The sequence below is a fragment of the Eubalaena glacialis genome, chromosome 19, assembly GCF_028564815.1.
Source record: "Eubalaena glacialis isolate mEubGla1 chromosome 19, mEubGla1.1.hap2.+ XY, whole genome shotgun sequence".
In the NCBI taxonomy this organism is placed as follows: Eukaryota; Metazoa; Chordata; class Mammalia; order Artiodactyla; family Balaenidae; genus Eubalaena; species Eubalaena glacialis.
The window spans coordinates 53812189-53824430 of NC_083734.1; the positions used below are offsets into that span (position 1 = coordinate 53812189).

The window sequence follows — 12242 nt, forward strand, 5'->3', positions numbered from 1 at the left end:
GAAAGGAGCTGCCTGAAGGTAAGCCCACTGCTTCACCCCGGGTGTGAGTCCCCAGCCCCGGCGCAGTGGGGTGGAGGAGAGTGGCCGCCATCCTCAACCCCCAGCCAGAAGAGGAGGGAGAGCTGGGAAGGGAAGCAGCAGAGTCCAAATCAAGAGCTTGAAAGCCTTGGGCTGGGGGCTGCGATGGGGGCAGCTTCCACACCCGAGACACGCTGTCTGCCCCACGTCTCACCAAGACCTGCGTTCTTGATTTTTCACATTGTCGGATCATTTATTTCGGAGCGATTACACACGCCAGAGGGGCACAGGCTTAAACGCCGACATATTATTTTCCTGCATACGAGCCTTTACCGTCCGTGGGACTGGGGACCGTGCTCTTGGGAAGCTGGGGCTGTGCGATCCCGCAGCACGCCATGCTCTGCTAAACCCCCTTTTTTCTAATTGCTTGCTCACCAGACTGTGAGAAAATAATTGCCACTATAAATTTTCCCTCCTTCTCTGCATAAAATATTCGGGAAACCAGCACTTTAAAAAAAAAAAAAAAGCCTCCTGAAATAAGAGCAGCGGGGCATTACAGCTGTGCTGCCCACTTCAGGGTGCCCGGTCCTGGCCCCACCCAACCGCCACCTCTGGGAACTGGGGTGGGAGGAGCCAGGAGCCCCCACCCCAGTTCCCCCCAGTTCAAAATGGGGGAGACTCAAAGCATTCCAGGGGGAGTCAAGGGAGCGGTTCCCCAACCCCGACAGTCTCCTGACGCTCCAGATTCACAGGGAGAATCGGGGGTGCTGGGAGACCTGTTCAGGGTCAGCCAGTGGAGGTGTCTTTCTGGCCCGCAGGAACCCTCTTCCCCCCTCTCAGACAAACCTATTCCCGGCCTGGGACTGAGCTTGGGCCACACGTGTGGGGCATGAAGAGTAAAACGTTCCCAATTAGGAAAGACGTAGAACCAGAGGTCCTGCATCGGGCTGGGAAAGGGGCATGTGGGCACCCGGGAAGCAGGGCAGGTGGAGACGGAGGCAAACGTCGGCCCCGGAAGGAGAACCCCTCCGTGTCCTGCGGTCCTCTCCGAATTCCGAGGACCAGGATGGATGCTGTGTGGCTGCGCTGCCGCCTGGCGGCCTCTTCCTTCACTGCAGCGTAAAATCAAGTCTGCTGACCCTGCGTGGCACAGGAGGCCAACCCTCCAGCTGGGAGGTCACCCCAGAGGGTCCTGGCCCTTGGCATCAAGTAGCACAGGGGGAGGACAAGAGGAACAGGAAAGTAACCCCCATCGTTGGCCTATGAGGCCTGGGGGTGAGAGACCCCAAGAACGAGGGCCTGACGAGGGTCAGGACACAGCCCACTCAGGCCTGGAGAGGGCAGGGCAGCAGGGTTACCCAAGGCTGAGGGGTCAAGAGACCCCTCCCGGGAAGCCACTGCAGCGGCCCAGGTGTCAACAGGGGAGCTGTGTGGCTGGAGAAGCCATCTCTGGCTCGCCTACCCGCCTCCTCCCCGTGCAGAGCGCTGGGCAAAGGAAGGAGGGAGGTGCTGGGAGAGAGAAGGAAGCGGGAGGAAGGGACCACAGTGGGGAGGGCCGCTGTCCCGATGCCCTGATGCTCCGGACTAACACCTGCTCAAGGGAGTGGCGGAGCCAGAGGGTTTGACAGAGGCGGCCCGGAGCCCGCACACAGGACTGGGGGGCTGCTGGGTGCCCCCCGAGGGCCTTCCCGGGCCCTGCCCAGCCTCCTGCTGCCCGAGCTCACTGGGCTCACTAGCTTGCACCTACAACCCGGAAGAGACGAAGCAGGACACAGGGCCGATGGGAATGCTCCAGAAGTGGCTCTGGCTCAGGGGGACGGTAAACCGGGAAAGCCAGGACACGAGGTGGTCTGGCCCGGGTGCCTGCCCTGCCTGGGGCTGGTGTGACCTGGCGCAGCCTGGCCTGGGGCTCCCATTCCTGGGGAAGAGGTCCCCCGGGACACCCTCTCAGCACTTGCAGGGGCCACTGTTCCTGAGCTACTGGCCCCCCCTCAACCCCGCTGCTCTGCTCCCCCATCGGGGCCCCTCTATCATTCCCACCCGTGGAAGTGTCTCAAGGCCCTACTCCGAGGCCCTCTCGCCACAATTAAGCTCGTTCCTAATTGTCCCAACTGCAGGAATAAAAGGTCACCATTGTCAGCATAAGCGTCTTTCAGCCTATTAGGCAATACCCTTTATGGAATTTTCTAGACTAAATTTTCCCAAATCTTTTCACTTGTACCCGGAAACTGTATACTACGGAGAGGGATTAGACAAAAAGGTGGGGGGGGGGGTCCATTCACCCCTGGAATTATCAACTCAGCAAAGTGACTTCTCAGTTTTCCTATCCCAGTGCCCCAACGAAGAGCCACAGCTCACAGCCTTCCGGGGCCCATGATCTGGCCCAGCCCTCAGGACCTCGGTCTTCCCTGCACACGTGTGAGGCCCCAGTGCGGAAGAAGCCTTATCCTTGAGGTGGGAGACTCTGTGCTTTAATGGTCGCTCATGTGCGGGGCGTGGAGTACAGCATGGCCGCCCTGCCCCACTCGGCCCGCGGCACCAGAAACCCCTCCTTGGGGATGGGCTCCACCAGGAACTCCACACGGCCATCCCGGCCAGGCTCTGAGGCTGCCACTGCCAGGTCCACTATCCGATACCGGTTGACAAAAGCCAGGCCCAGGAGCGTGGGCCTCTCTGGCTCCGACGGCTCCCTGCAAGGAGAGTCACCTCCTGACCCTCGGCAGCAGTGGATCCGGAAGCATCGGACGGGAGGGAGGAGGTAGGCCCAGTGCAGAGTACAGCTGAGCCGGAGCCCAGTGGCGCCGCTCTCCCCCTCGGAGGCGGCCGGCTGCCAGCGCACCTGCGAGACAGTCACGGCCTGCACCTGAGGCAGAGGGGTCAGCAGGCTATTGGCATCCACCACCTGCCAGAAGAGAGAAGGCTCAGCACGGCCCGAGAGCCCAGGGCTGGTTGGAGGGCGCCTGGCCCTGCAAGGTCCACGCCCCGCACCTCTGCGCCAATCCCCCCGGGCCAGCGGAGGCAGCAGGGGCGTGCTCGGCCTCATCTGCAGCCGGACAGATGCCCCAGCCAAGCCCCAGCCAAGCCCCAGCCGGCTCCCTGAGATACCTCACCTGGATCTCTCCAAGGCGACAGATGAAGTTCTCCTCCTCCTGGCTGCCCGGAGGCCGGGAGAAATTAACGAAGAGGGCCTGCAGGAGGCAGCCCCGCAGATTCACTTCGTAGCAGCTGGGAGAGGCAAACAGAGGCTGGTCCCAAGGGGCCTCAGCTCGGCACCTTCAGACTGGCTGCTCAGAGGCCCCGAGCCACAGGGAGCTCCATCCCAAAGTGGACCCTGTGGTCTTGTGTCACTGAGCTGCCTGAAATCCGAGGGGTCAGCCCAGGGCCCCTCCATTCCCGCCAGTTCTGGGGTTTCTCAGTGGACGGCCCCTCACTCTTCAATCCCCACCCCAGCATGGCCATCCCCAGCCGGGGATTCAACAGGAAGGGGAGGGACTCACCGCTGGACCCAGCCCCCGCTGAGCTGCTGGCCGCAGCGGCCCACCCATTTGGCCAGCTTGGTCGGGGGCACCCGGAGGGGTCGGGGACTGCGCCTTGAGCTCGTTTCTGCTGGGGCAGGAGACACAAGACTTTAACAAGGAGAGTCCAAAGGAAACTGCACTGGGAGGTGTCACTGAATCGGGAGCCGGGGGCCCAGCAAGACTCCCTGGTGGCCCCAGGTGCTCTCGGCGCGATGGGCTGAGGCCTCAGAAGGAGAATAGGGAGGAGAGGAGGAAAACTCAGGGATGGATGACCAGGACTGGCCCGTGGACATCCTCCCTCTCAGGGCGCAGCTGGCAGGAGACCCACCGTGGGAGCACACCTCCAACCCCGCACCGCAGGGCCACAGCCCAGAGGTTCCAGCTGAAAGGCACACCTCCCTGTCCTGGCCTGGACCACAGCAGTGCCCCCAACACCAGCTGCCCCCGCACCCCGTGCAGCTTTCTAGCTTCCTCCTCCCCGAGACGTCCCCTGAGAAGGCAGAGGCCTGTAAGGAAGGAAGGAGCCAACCGCGTCCCCTCACCGCTCAGCGCCGAGATGCCTCCCACATGACAGCTGCCTGCGTCCCCCGTGGTGAGCTCCAAAGCCACCCCCACAGCCGAAGGCCCTTCTAGCTTGTACACCATGGACAGGAAAATCTTGGGCGGCACTGGGACCTGCAGGGAGAATAACCTGGAGGAGGGAGGTCCTGTGATGAGAGGCCACAGGGAAACCGCTGGGAAGCGGGACTGTTCCGGGTCCCATCCGCCAACTTCTCCCTCCAGGACAGGGAGGTAGAGCGGGCTGCCCGGCGAGGCCAGCCTCAGGTCTGCGAAAGGAAAATGCACACAAGAGTGTGCAGGTAGCTGACGCTACTCTCCTGGACACTCAGAAGCGGTGAAGATGGTAAACTGTATGTTGCGTGTTCTTCACACAATAAAACAAAATCCTGGCTCTGTCCTCACTCTGGCCTCTGCTGCCCACCTGCCCAGTTAGGCGACTGACATGGATGATGGGGGAAGCTGACGGGCCCTACGTCTCAGCCCCACTCACTCACCTACCTCACAGCCACATTTCCAACCTCGGGCGGAATCAGCCCCCGGATAACCAGAGAGCTGCCCCCGTTCCAGGCGTCCGCCAGGCAGCAGTGCATCTTCACCCAGCCCCGTCCGTCCCCTTCCAGCCTGTGCTCTCCAAACAGGGGCTGGATTTCCTGGGCGCTCAGGTGGTACCAGGGCCCCACGGCCTCCTCCTGAAGAAAGAGACCAAAGTGGAGGGAGGGCAGGGGGCAGATAGAGCCGTCACGCCCGAGGCCCCCTCCCACCGGTCCCAGGTGAGGACCAAAGACGAGAGAGAAGGCAGCCCCTTCACCAAGATGCGGCACGTCCAGGAAGGCCCTCGCCCCCAGCCACCCAGCAGGGGACCCACGCACCTGGCCATAGCAGACTCTTCGAGTCCCCATGCCCAGGCAGAAGGAAGTGACAAAGGGCAAGGAGCAGATACTGTGCGTGGGCAGATAGCGTTCCAGCAAACTCCAGAACCTGCGGAGGAACGCATGGAGGCTCAGGTCCACAGAGGGCTCCGTGACGCCCTGAACTCACTCTTGTGACTCCAGTCTTTCCGGCACCCCTTCCCAAGTGACCGCAGCCCCCCACTGCAAGTCTGCAGGAAGTGGTCCCTCGGGGTCCCCAACCTTTGTCCTTCCTGTGTAACTAACTGGTCTCCAGGACCCCCAGGAGCAGCCAGCGCAGCTGAACCCCTTGCCCTGCCTTAACCCCCACCCCCAGGGAAGCAAGGCCAAAAGCTGGCGAAATCACCTGAGACCCTCCCTGCCATGGGCCACACTCAGGCCCCGGGACACGCAAGACTCACTTGTCTTGGTTCTGGAAGAAATCCCCCTTCTCCAAACACTCGTACACCCAGCCAGGTGCAAACAGAGCCGCCGAGAACCCGTGCTTCCGGATCAGCTCCAGTGACTAGGGAGACGGCAGTCAGGGAGATGCCCCCGTCCCAGCAACCAGCGTCCACGCATGGGGATGGGGGGTTTGGGGAAGCGGGGAGCCTGGAAAGGGAGGCAGGAGCCCCAGCTCCACGCCGGGCGTTTAGGGCTCATCCCTGCAGTTCTGCAGTCGCCCAGAAGAGGGCGCGAGGCGGCGGGGAGGCGCAGAGGGGAATGTCCGAGGGGCCGGGGCCAGCACGCGGGGCGCCCACGGGATACACGTCTCTCTCTCTCACTACACTTCACACTATACTATCAGTCTCACGGGGGCGGAGAGAATCTTCAGTTATTGGATTAATTTATTCACTTAAAGCTTAATTAATGAGTTGAGAAGGTCCCCACGGCACCCGGGAAGGGCAGGATTGACAGCCCCGGGACAGGCTGATTCCCCACTTATCCCACACCAGGTGCAGCAGCCCCCCGCGGGCCCCTCTTCTCTCTTCTCACTGCTGACACCGCCTGCCTTGCCAGAAAAACCTCACTAGTTATCAAACCAGCAGTTCCCGAAACTGTGGGTGTTTCACCTCAGTCCTTCGCCCTGGGCTAAGGAAACACCAAAATACGCCCCCCGGCTTTCCTCTGAGTCCACGTCTTGCTTTACAATGCTAGCTCAGTGCCCTGCAAAGCACGTAGTCCAAAAGGAAGTAAAGCTACAGATGAGACCAGCAGTCGGAAGAGGTGCTTTGGACATTAACACCTAGGTAAAAATGGTACCATCTGACTGTAGAAATGGGCTGGAAGTTAGGATTTTAGCGCAGAGCTTGTTTCTCGGTGCCTCAGTTTCCCCACTCTGGGGAGGATCACTGCTGCCTCTCTTTCCCTTGAGGTGCAGATGGCAATGAAAGGTCCACAAGAACACCAGGCACCCAGGCCACTGCCACCACCTCCACGGCCTCAAAGGCCACCACCCACCTTGTCCGTGTCGAATCGGCCCCCGACGACATTGCCCCGGGCGAACACATCCACTCCCACGTACACGTCGGCCAGGCGCTCCCCCGCCTGCCCCAGCATCCGCTCCAGATGCTCCTCTCGCCAGTTATAGTTGGTGAAGAAGCCATCGCAGGAATCGAAGAAAACCCTGGGGGCGGCAAGGGTGGGCTGTAAAGCCCGGGCCTTCTCCCCTCAAGCACCTGCATCCGCTCAGCCCACAGACTGCGGGCCGCCTCCGGGACCCAGCCCACAGACTGTGGCCCGTAAAGCTGGGCACGGCCGGGCTGACCAGGCGCTCATTCTCTCTGGTGGTGCTCGGGGTATCCAACAACTCTGCCCTGTCCCTCACTTTCCCCAAGGCAGCCATGCCGGCAACACCTCCGGAAGGCAGAGGGAGCTCCTGCCCCTGTCCAGGGGCCCAGGCCGCCCTCCTGCGGCTCACCTGTTGTGCTCGTTGAGCTCATCCTGCCACGTGAGTTGCCCGCTGCTCACCACGCTGTCATACCAGAGCACCAGGCCCCTGGGGACCTGTTGATGCAGCTGAGTGGTCAGGTACCGGAGGAAGTGGGGCATGTTCCCCACGGCGGCCAGCTGGAGACAGGGAAGGAGACAGACCTTCCGTGAGGTCCAGAGAGGTCTGTCGTGAGAAGCGCCTGGCACAGGACAGACAGGAGGACACTTAACCCCAGGAGCAAACGGGTCCTGGTCCCGGAAGCCCCTCAGCCCCACGGCTGCCGAGCAGAGGGTCCAGCCAGAGGTCCGACTTTCCTTTCTTTCTGAAGCAGGGAGGACATGGACTCAGCAATCAGGAAAAGATAAAACGCAATGAAAGGGGAGGGCAGCGTGAAGAGGAAGCCACACGTGCGGCCCAAGCAAAGCAGAGACCGAGGAGGAATAAAGGGCCGCCTTGAAGGAGCCAGACAAGCAAAGCTCAGCGGGCAAGGTTTCTGGACACATCCGTCTCCGTGTGAAGTGGCAGAGGCGTAGGAGCCGGCTCTAACTGAGACGCAGGAAGTGCTGCCGTAGCAGGCACCCGGCCTGGTGAGGCCGAGGAGTGCGATGGAGGGTCCCCGCGGGGCACAGGGGCTGGCGGGCCAGGCGCCAGGGGCAGGCGTGCTCACACTCAGAGAGTTCTCGATGTTGATCAGCCAGCCATCGAATCGGAAAAACTGGGCCATCAGGACCAGCTGATGGGCCACCGCCCGGTATGAGCGCTCGTCCCCAGCCAGGAAGGCCTCACAGAGCCGCTCCCCTTCTTTCCATTCGGTGATGAAAGTCCCTGTGGGACGGGAGAGAAACGAGGTCGGGCCCGGGGATCATTTCCCCTCTGACCCAGCAGTTCCCAAGGTGTGGTTCCTGCACCAGCAGCATCACTGTCGCCTGCAGACTTATTAGAATTTCAAATTCCCAGCGTCCCCAGATATCAAATGAATCGGATACCCTGGAGGCGGGGCCCCCAAATCAGTGATAGACAAGCCAATAAATGATTTGGATGCAGGAGAAAGCTTGAGGAGCACTGCTCTCCCCAGGGGTGGACCACCTACGGCCTGTATCCAGCCCCCCACCTCTTCCTGTAAAAACGGTTTTACTGGATCACAGCCCAGCCCATTTGTTTGTCTATTGTCTGTGGGGGCTATTGTCTCTCTGGCAGTTCCAATAGTGACCCAGTGGCCTGGAAAGCTGAAAATATTTACTATCTGGTCCTTTCCAGAAAAAGCTTGCCTTTGCCTGTCCTAACCCATCAAGGCAGGTAAGGAGCTCTACCCACTAAGCAGCAGCCGAAGCCCAAGCCCTTTCATCACTGGGTCACTTGGCAGGTGTGCCAACGAGTCTGGCAGGGTTGGAGGCGGGTCCTTGGCTCTTACCCAGCACACAGACCCCATGCCTGTGGGCAGCGTTGGTCCAGCCTACCGGGGGGATGGTGACCGTGTGATGGCTGAAGTACACAAAGATGTCGATGTACTGCCAGTGGTAGAAGGAATAGGGGCTCTGCGCGGCTGAGCCCTGAATAAACCTGGGTGAAGAAAGAGAACAAAGTCAGGACCCAGAAACAGACAAGGACACGACAACCCTACGGTGAAAAGAGAGGACAATGGCGAGTGAGTGAAGATTCTCTTCAGTTCCATCCAGTCGGCACTAACGGCAAGCTTGCTGTGAGCCAGGCCCTGCCTAATGACTGGGCTGAGAATCAGGATCAGGCCACAGCCCGGATGTTGAGAGGGTTAGTCTCAAGGGAAACGTTTTCACCAGGCCGTGCAGGTACCCCCCATGGGACCCGATGGACTGAGCGTGTTTAGCCTCAACAAGCAGACAAACACAGGACAGAAGGAAAGAGACGAGGAGGGGCTCACGCAGAGCTCCCAGTGCCTGGGGTCCCACTCTATTCTGAGGTCAGCAGTTCCCCAGGACACAGCCTGCCTGCAGGCAAGGTTGGGGTTGACAACCACGTGAGCTACACCCGAGGTTACATCACCCGCCTCTGTCTGTACCTTGATGGCCAGCTCTGACTCAAGCCTTCCCAACAATCGTCATGTCCAAGATTATTTTATGGACGTTTAAGATCTCTAAACTTTCTCCGCAGCAACCTGGAGGAAGTGCCCCCGGCTGCCGGGGGGAGGGGGTGGAACAACTGCAGAGCCAGTGGGCCAGAAAAAGCTTGCCTTTGCCTGTCCTAACCCATCAAGGCAGGTAAGGAGCTCTACCCACTAAGCAGCAGCCGAAGCCCAAGCCCTTTCATCACTGGGTCACCTGGCAGGTGTGCCAACGAGTCTGGCAGGGTTGGAGGAAGGGAGATCGAGTGAGGAGGATGAAGAAAAGAAATCAGCTGAAGAACCACGTTTCCGGGCCAGGCCATCTGAAGAGGGTCCCGGCGGTGGTGCCCTCTCCAGCCTCCCAGACTTCAGGTGCAGGTAGTCCCCAGAATCAAACAGTTTCAGAGCTGAAAGAGGCATCAGCTATTGCCTAATCCAGTGCGCTCTTCTTACAGACGAAACAAAGAGGCCTGAGTTCCTCTCCCAGGTGGTGGCAGTGTGGGCTGATGCCCCATCTCCTGACTCCCCATCCAGTGCTCCTTCTGCCACACGGCACGCTCCCTCCCCTCCATCCCCTCCCGCCAGGCGATGCCCTCGCAGTGTCCTCACTTGTCATCCAGGTACCCGCCCATCATGTCATGGCACATCAAAGTCCGGGGCCTCCTGCTGCTCAGAGGGGGCTGCCGACACTCGGGGGGCCCTAAGGCCACGTTAAAGCTGTCCTCCACGTCGGGCGTCCACGCCAAGAGTTCCTCCAGGGAAGACAAGTAAAAGCTGATGGGTTTGGTGGTGTCCTTGTCATAATATCGAACTGGTCAGAGTAGGGAAACAGCGAGGAATCAGTGGAAATTATGGGATTAATAACAGAAAACTTGAGACAGGGAGGGGGCAGCCCTGTCCAGAAGCTCCGAGAGTAAACACGGACACAAGTGTTCAGAGCCTCGGTCCTTCTCACCTGGCAAAGGGTCTGGGGTAAAACTGACCACTTCTCTAAAGACTGCTTCTTCTTGATCCTCTTCAGTTCTAAGCAAAGAAAGAGTTAAACTTCTTAAAAATAAAAGGGTAAAGAAAAAGAGCACTTTGAAGCAAACAGACCAGCCCGCACTTAGACATGCAGGGGTAGATGTCCTCTGGCTTACATTTTTTAATGCAAACTATGGAAACGTGCCTTTGCCCATTCTGTTCCCTCAAACTGGAACACCCTTCTGTCCATTCTCCACCTACTGAAATCCTCCACCTCCTCAAAGACCAGTTCAGATGTCCCCGCTCCAGGCACCAATCCCCTTCTTGCCCAGCATGGGCACGAATAATCCTAATTACACACGCTGGCCTGCCCTGGGCAATTAAAAATGCCAAGCTCGGATCCTCTGCGCAGATCCACCGCCAGGGGTGGGAGGCACGACCAACGCATTTCGCAGATGAGGATGTCGAACCTTCCCGCCAGGGCGCCAGGATTCCCAGCCTGGCCCGCTGCTGAGGTCGCATCCCGGTTCCGAGACTCTGTCCGTGCCTGCTGCTGTGCGGGCTGGGGCGGCGGGCAGCACGCGCCGCGGACAGGGGGCTTGGGGGCCGAAGATTGCTGTCCTGCGCCCGGAGCTCCCAGCGCGCCTCCCGGGGCCTGGGTCGGGCGCCCATCGACTCTGGCCCCACTGCCCGGCCGCGGGACGGGGCCGCAGGATTCGCCCACCGGTCTCTTACCCACCTCCTCTGCGGCAGCCGCACGCCTGGCTGGGGATCTCGCTGCTCCTTCAGGGTTGCCGGCGCCCGCAGCCGCCGGTCCCGCCGCCGCGCAGCCGCCCGGGTCCGGGCGCCCGCGGCCTCCATGACTTTGCCCGGCTCACGCCGCCAGGCAGCCCGGCTGCCGGCCAATCGCAGGCTGGAACCCGCCCCTGACACTGCCAGCCGGCCAATAGGGACTTCTCGGCGCGTCTGCCCCGCCCCTACTGGGCTCCGGACGGACTCCCGGCTCGCGCTCTGGGCTGGCCCACCTGCCGCCGGGCCTTTGTAGCGGAGGAAGGTCTGGGGACGGGGCCTGTGGCGGGGCGGGGCCGAGACGAGGGGCGGGGCGGGGGCGGGGGCGGGGCGGGGCGGGGCGGGGCGGGGCGGGCGGGCGGAGCGGGGAGGGGGCGGGGTCTGAGCCCAGGGCTCCGGAAAGCACCTTTGTACCAGTTCTGGCCTGGCCAGCCTCCTATTTCAGATGAGCGATCTCCCGAAGGTCACAAAGTCAGTAAATTGTAGAAGCGATATCTGAACTCAATTCGTCTAATCCCTATTCAAAGATAATTTTCAGAAAAAGGTGAAATAATAATTCTCATTCAGGTATAAAAATAGACAAATGTTAAAGACTGTCCTATTCGTTGATCAGCGAAGGAACCAGACAGGTATTATAACCAGTTCAAAAGCGAATCAAAAATGAGAGCCTTTTATAGATCAGGAATATTGAAATGAGAACGTTAATAGAGGCAGAATGAGTTTTTCCGCAGGAGTGGGGGGTGGGCAAGATCACTGAACGTCTGGACAAGACAATTTACACGTTGTAAAGAAGATGATAAAAAGCTAGAATCAGATTAAGTGGTACAAACTACTGTGTATGTATAAAATAAATAAGCTGCAAGGATATAGTGTACAACACAGGGAATATAGCCACTATTTTATAATAACTATAAATGGAGCATAACCTTTAAAAACTATGTTTTTAAAAACTATGTTCAGGGCTTCCCTGGTGGCGCAGTGGTTGAGAATCTGCCTGCCAATGCAGGGGACACGTGTTCGAGCCCTGGTCTGGGAGGATCCCATATGCCGCGGAGGAACTGGGCCCGTGAGCCACAGCTACTGAGCCTGTGAGTCTGGAGCCTGTGCTCCGCAACAAGAGAGGCCGCGATAGTGAGAGGCCTGTGCACCGCGATGACGAGTGGCCCCCGCTCGCCGCAACTGGAGAAAGCCCTCGCACAGAAACGAAGATCCAACAAAGCCAAAAATAAATGAATAAATAAATATTAAAAAAAAAAATGCATTCGCTACCAATGCTTCTGTCAGGCACAGGCTTCACTGTTTTAAAAAAAAAAAAAAAAACTATGTTCAGTACTATGTTGTACTGAAACTTATATAATATTGTACATCAACTATACCTCAACTTTTAAAAAAAGCTAGGATCAGATAACAGCAGGATGTGCAGTATGTAGACAATGCATAGTTTCCACTGAAGCACAAATTTTTTTCTACACCCCCAAATCTGCAGGGCCCCAAGC

At 59.2% G+C, this 12242-nt stretch overlaps 1 protein-coding gene across 3 annotated transcripts; it reads right to left on the reverse strand.

Moving 5' to 3' along the window:
• Positions 1 to 2473: 2473 nt before the first annotated feature.
• Positions 2474 to 10823, reverse strand: ENGASE (endo-beta-N-acetylglucosaminidase). Of its 3 annotated transcripts, XM_061175092.1 has the most exons (15): positions 10697 to 10823; positions 9950 to 10017; positions 9604 to 9805; positions 8329 to 8477; positions 7585 to 7742; positions 6906 to 7054; positions 6446 to 6611; positions 5407 to 5510; positions 4967 to 5075; positions 4596 to 4786; positions 4079 to 4227; positions 3516 to 3624; positions 3129 to 3243; positions 2858 to 2920; positions 2474 to 2708 (listed from the first exon to the last, which is right to left on the reverse strand). In XM_061175092.1, the coding sequence occupies exons 1-15, from the start codon at positions 10816 to 10818 to the stop codon at positions 2490 to 2492; spliced, it is 2073 nt and encodes a 690-aa protein (XP_061031075.1). In that variant the 5' UTR covers positions 10819 to 10823; the 3' UTR covers positions 2474 to 2489. The 3 variants fall into 3 exon arrangements, with proteins under 3 accessions (XP_061031075.1, XP_061031073.1, XP_061031072.1); XM_061175090.1 differs by having other exon boundaries at positions 2474 to 2920; positions 3516 to 3621; XM_061175089.1 differs by having other exon boundaries at positions 2474 to 2920.
• Positions 10824 to 12242: the final 1419 nt, after the last annotated feature.

Coding starts and splice junctions, on each gene's coding strand:
- ENGASE (XM_061175089.1), bottom strand. CDS start 10,818: ATGGAGGCCGCGGGCGCCCGGACCCGGGCGGCTGCGCGGCGGCGGGAC. Junction 10,018..10,696: donor GTGCGGCTGCCGCAGAGGAG/GTGGGTAAGAGA, acceptor TTCTTTGCTTAG/AACTGAAGAGGATCAAGAAG. Junction 8,478..9,603: donor GGCGGGTACCTGGATGACAA/GTGAGGACACTG, acceptor TTCTTCACCCAG/GTTTATTCAGGGCTCAGCCG.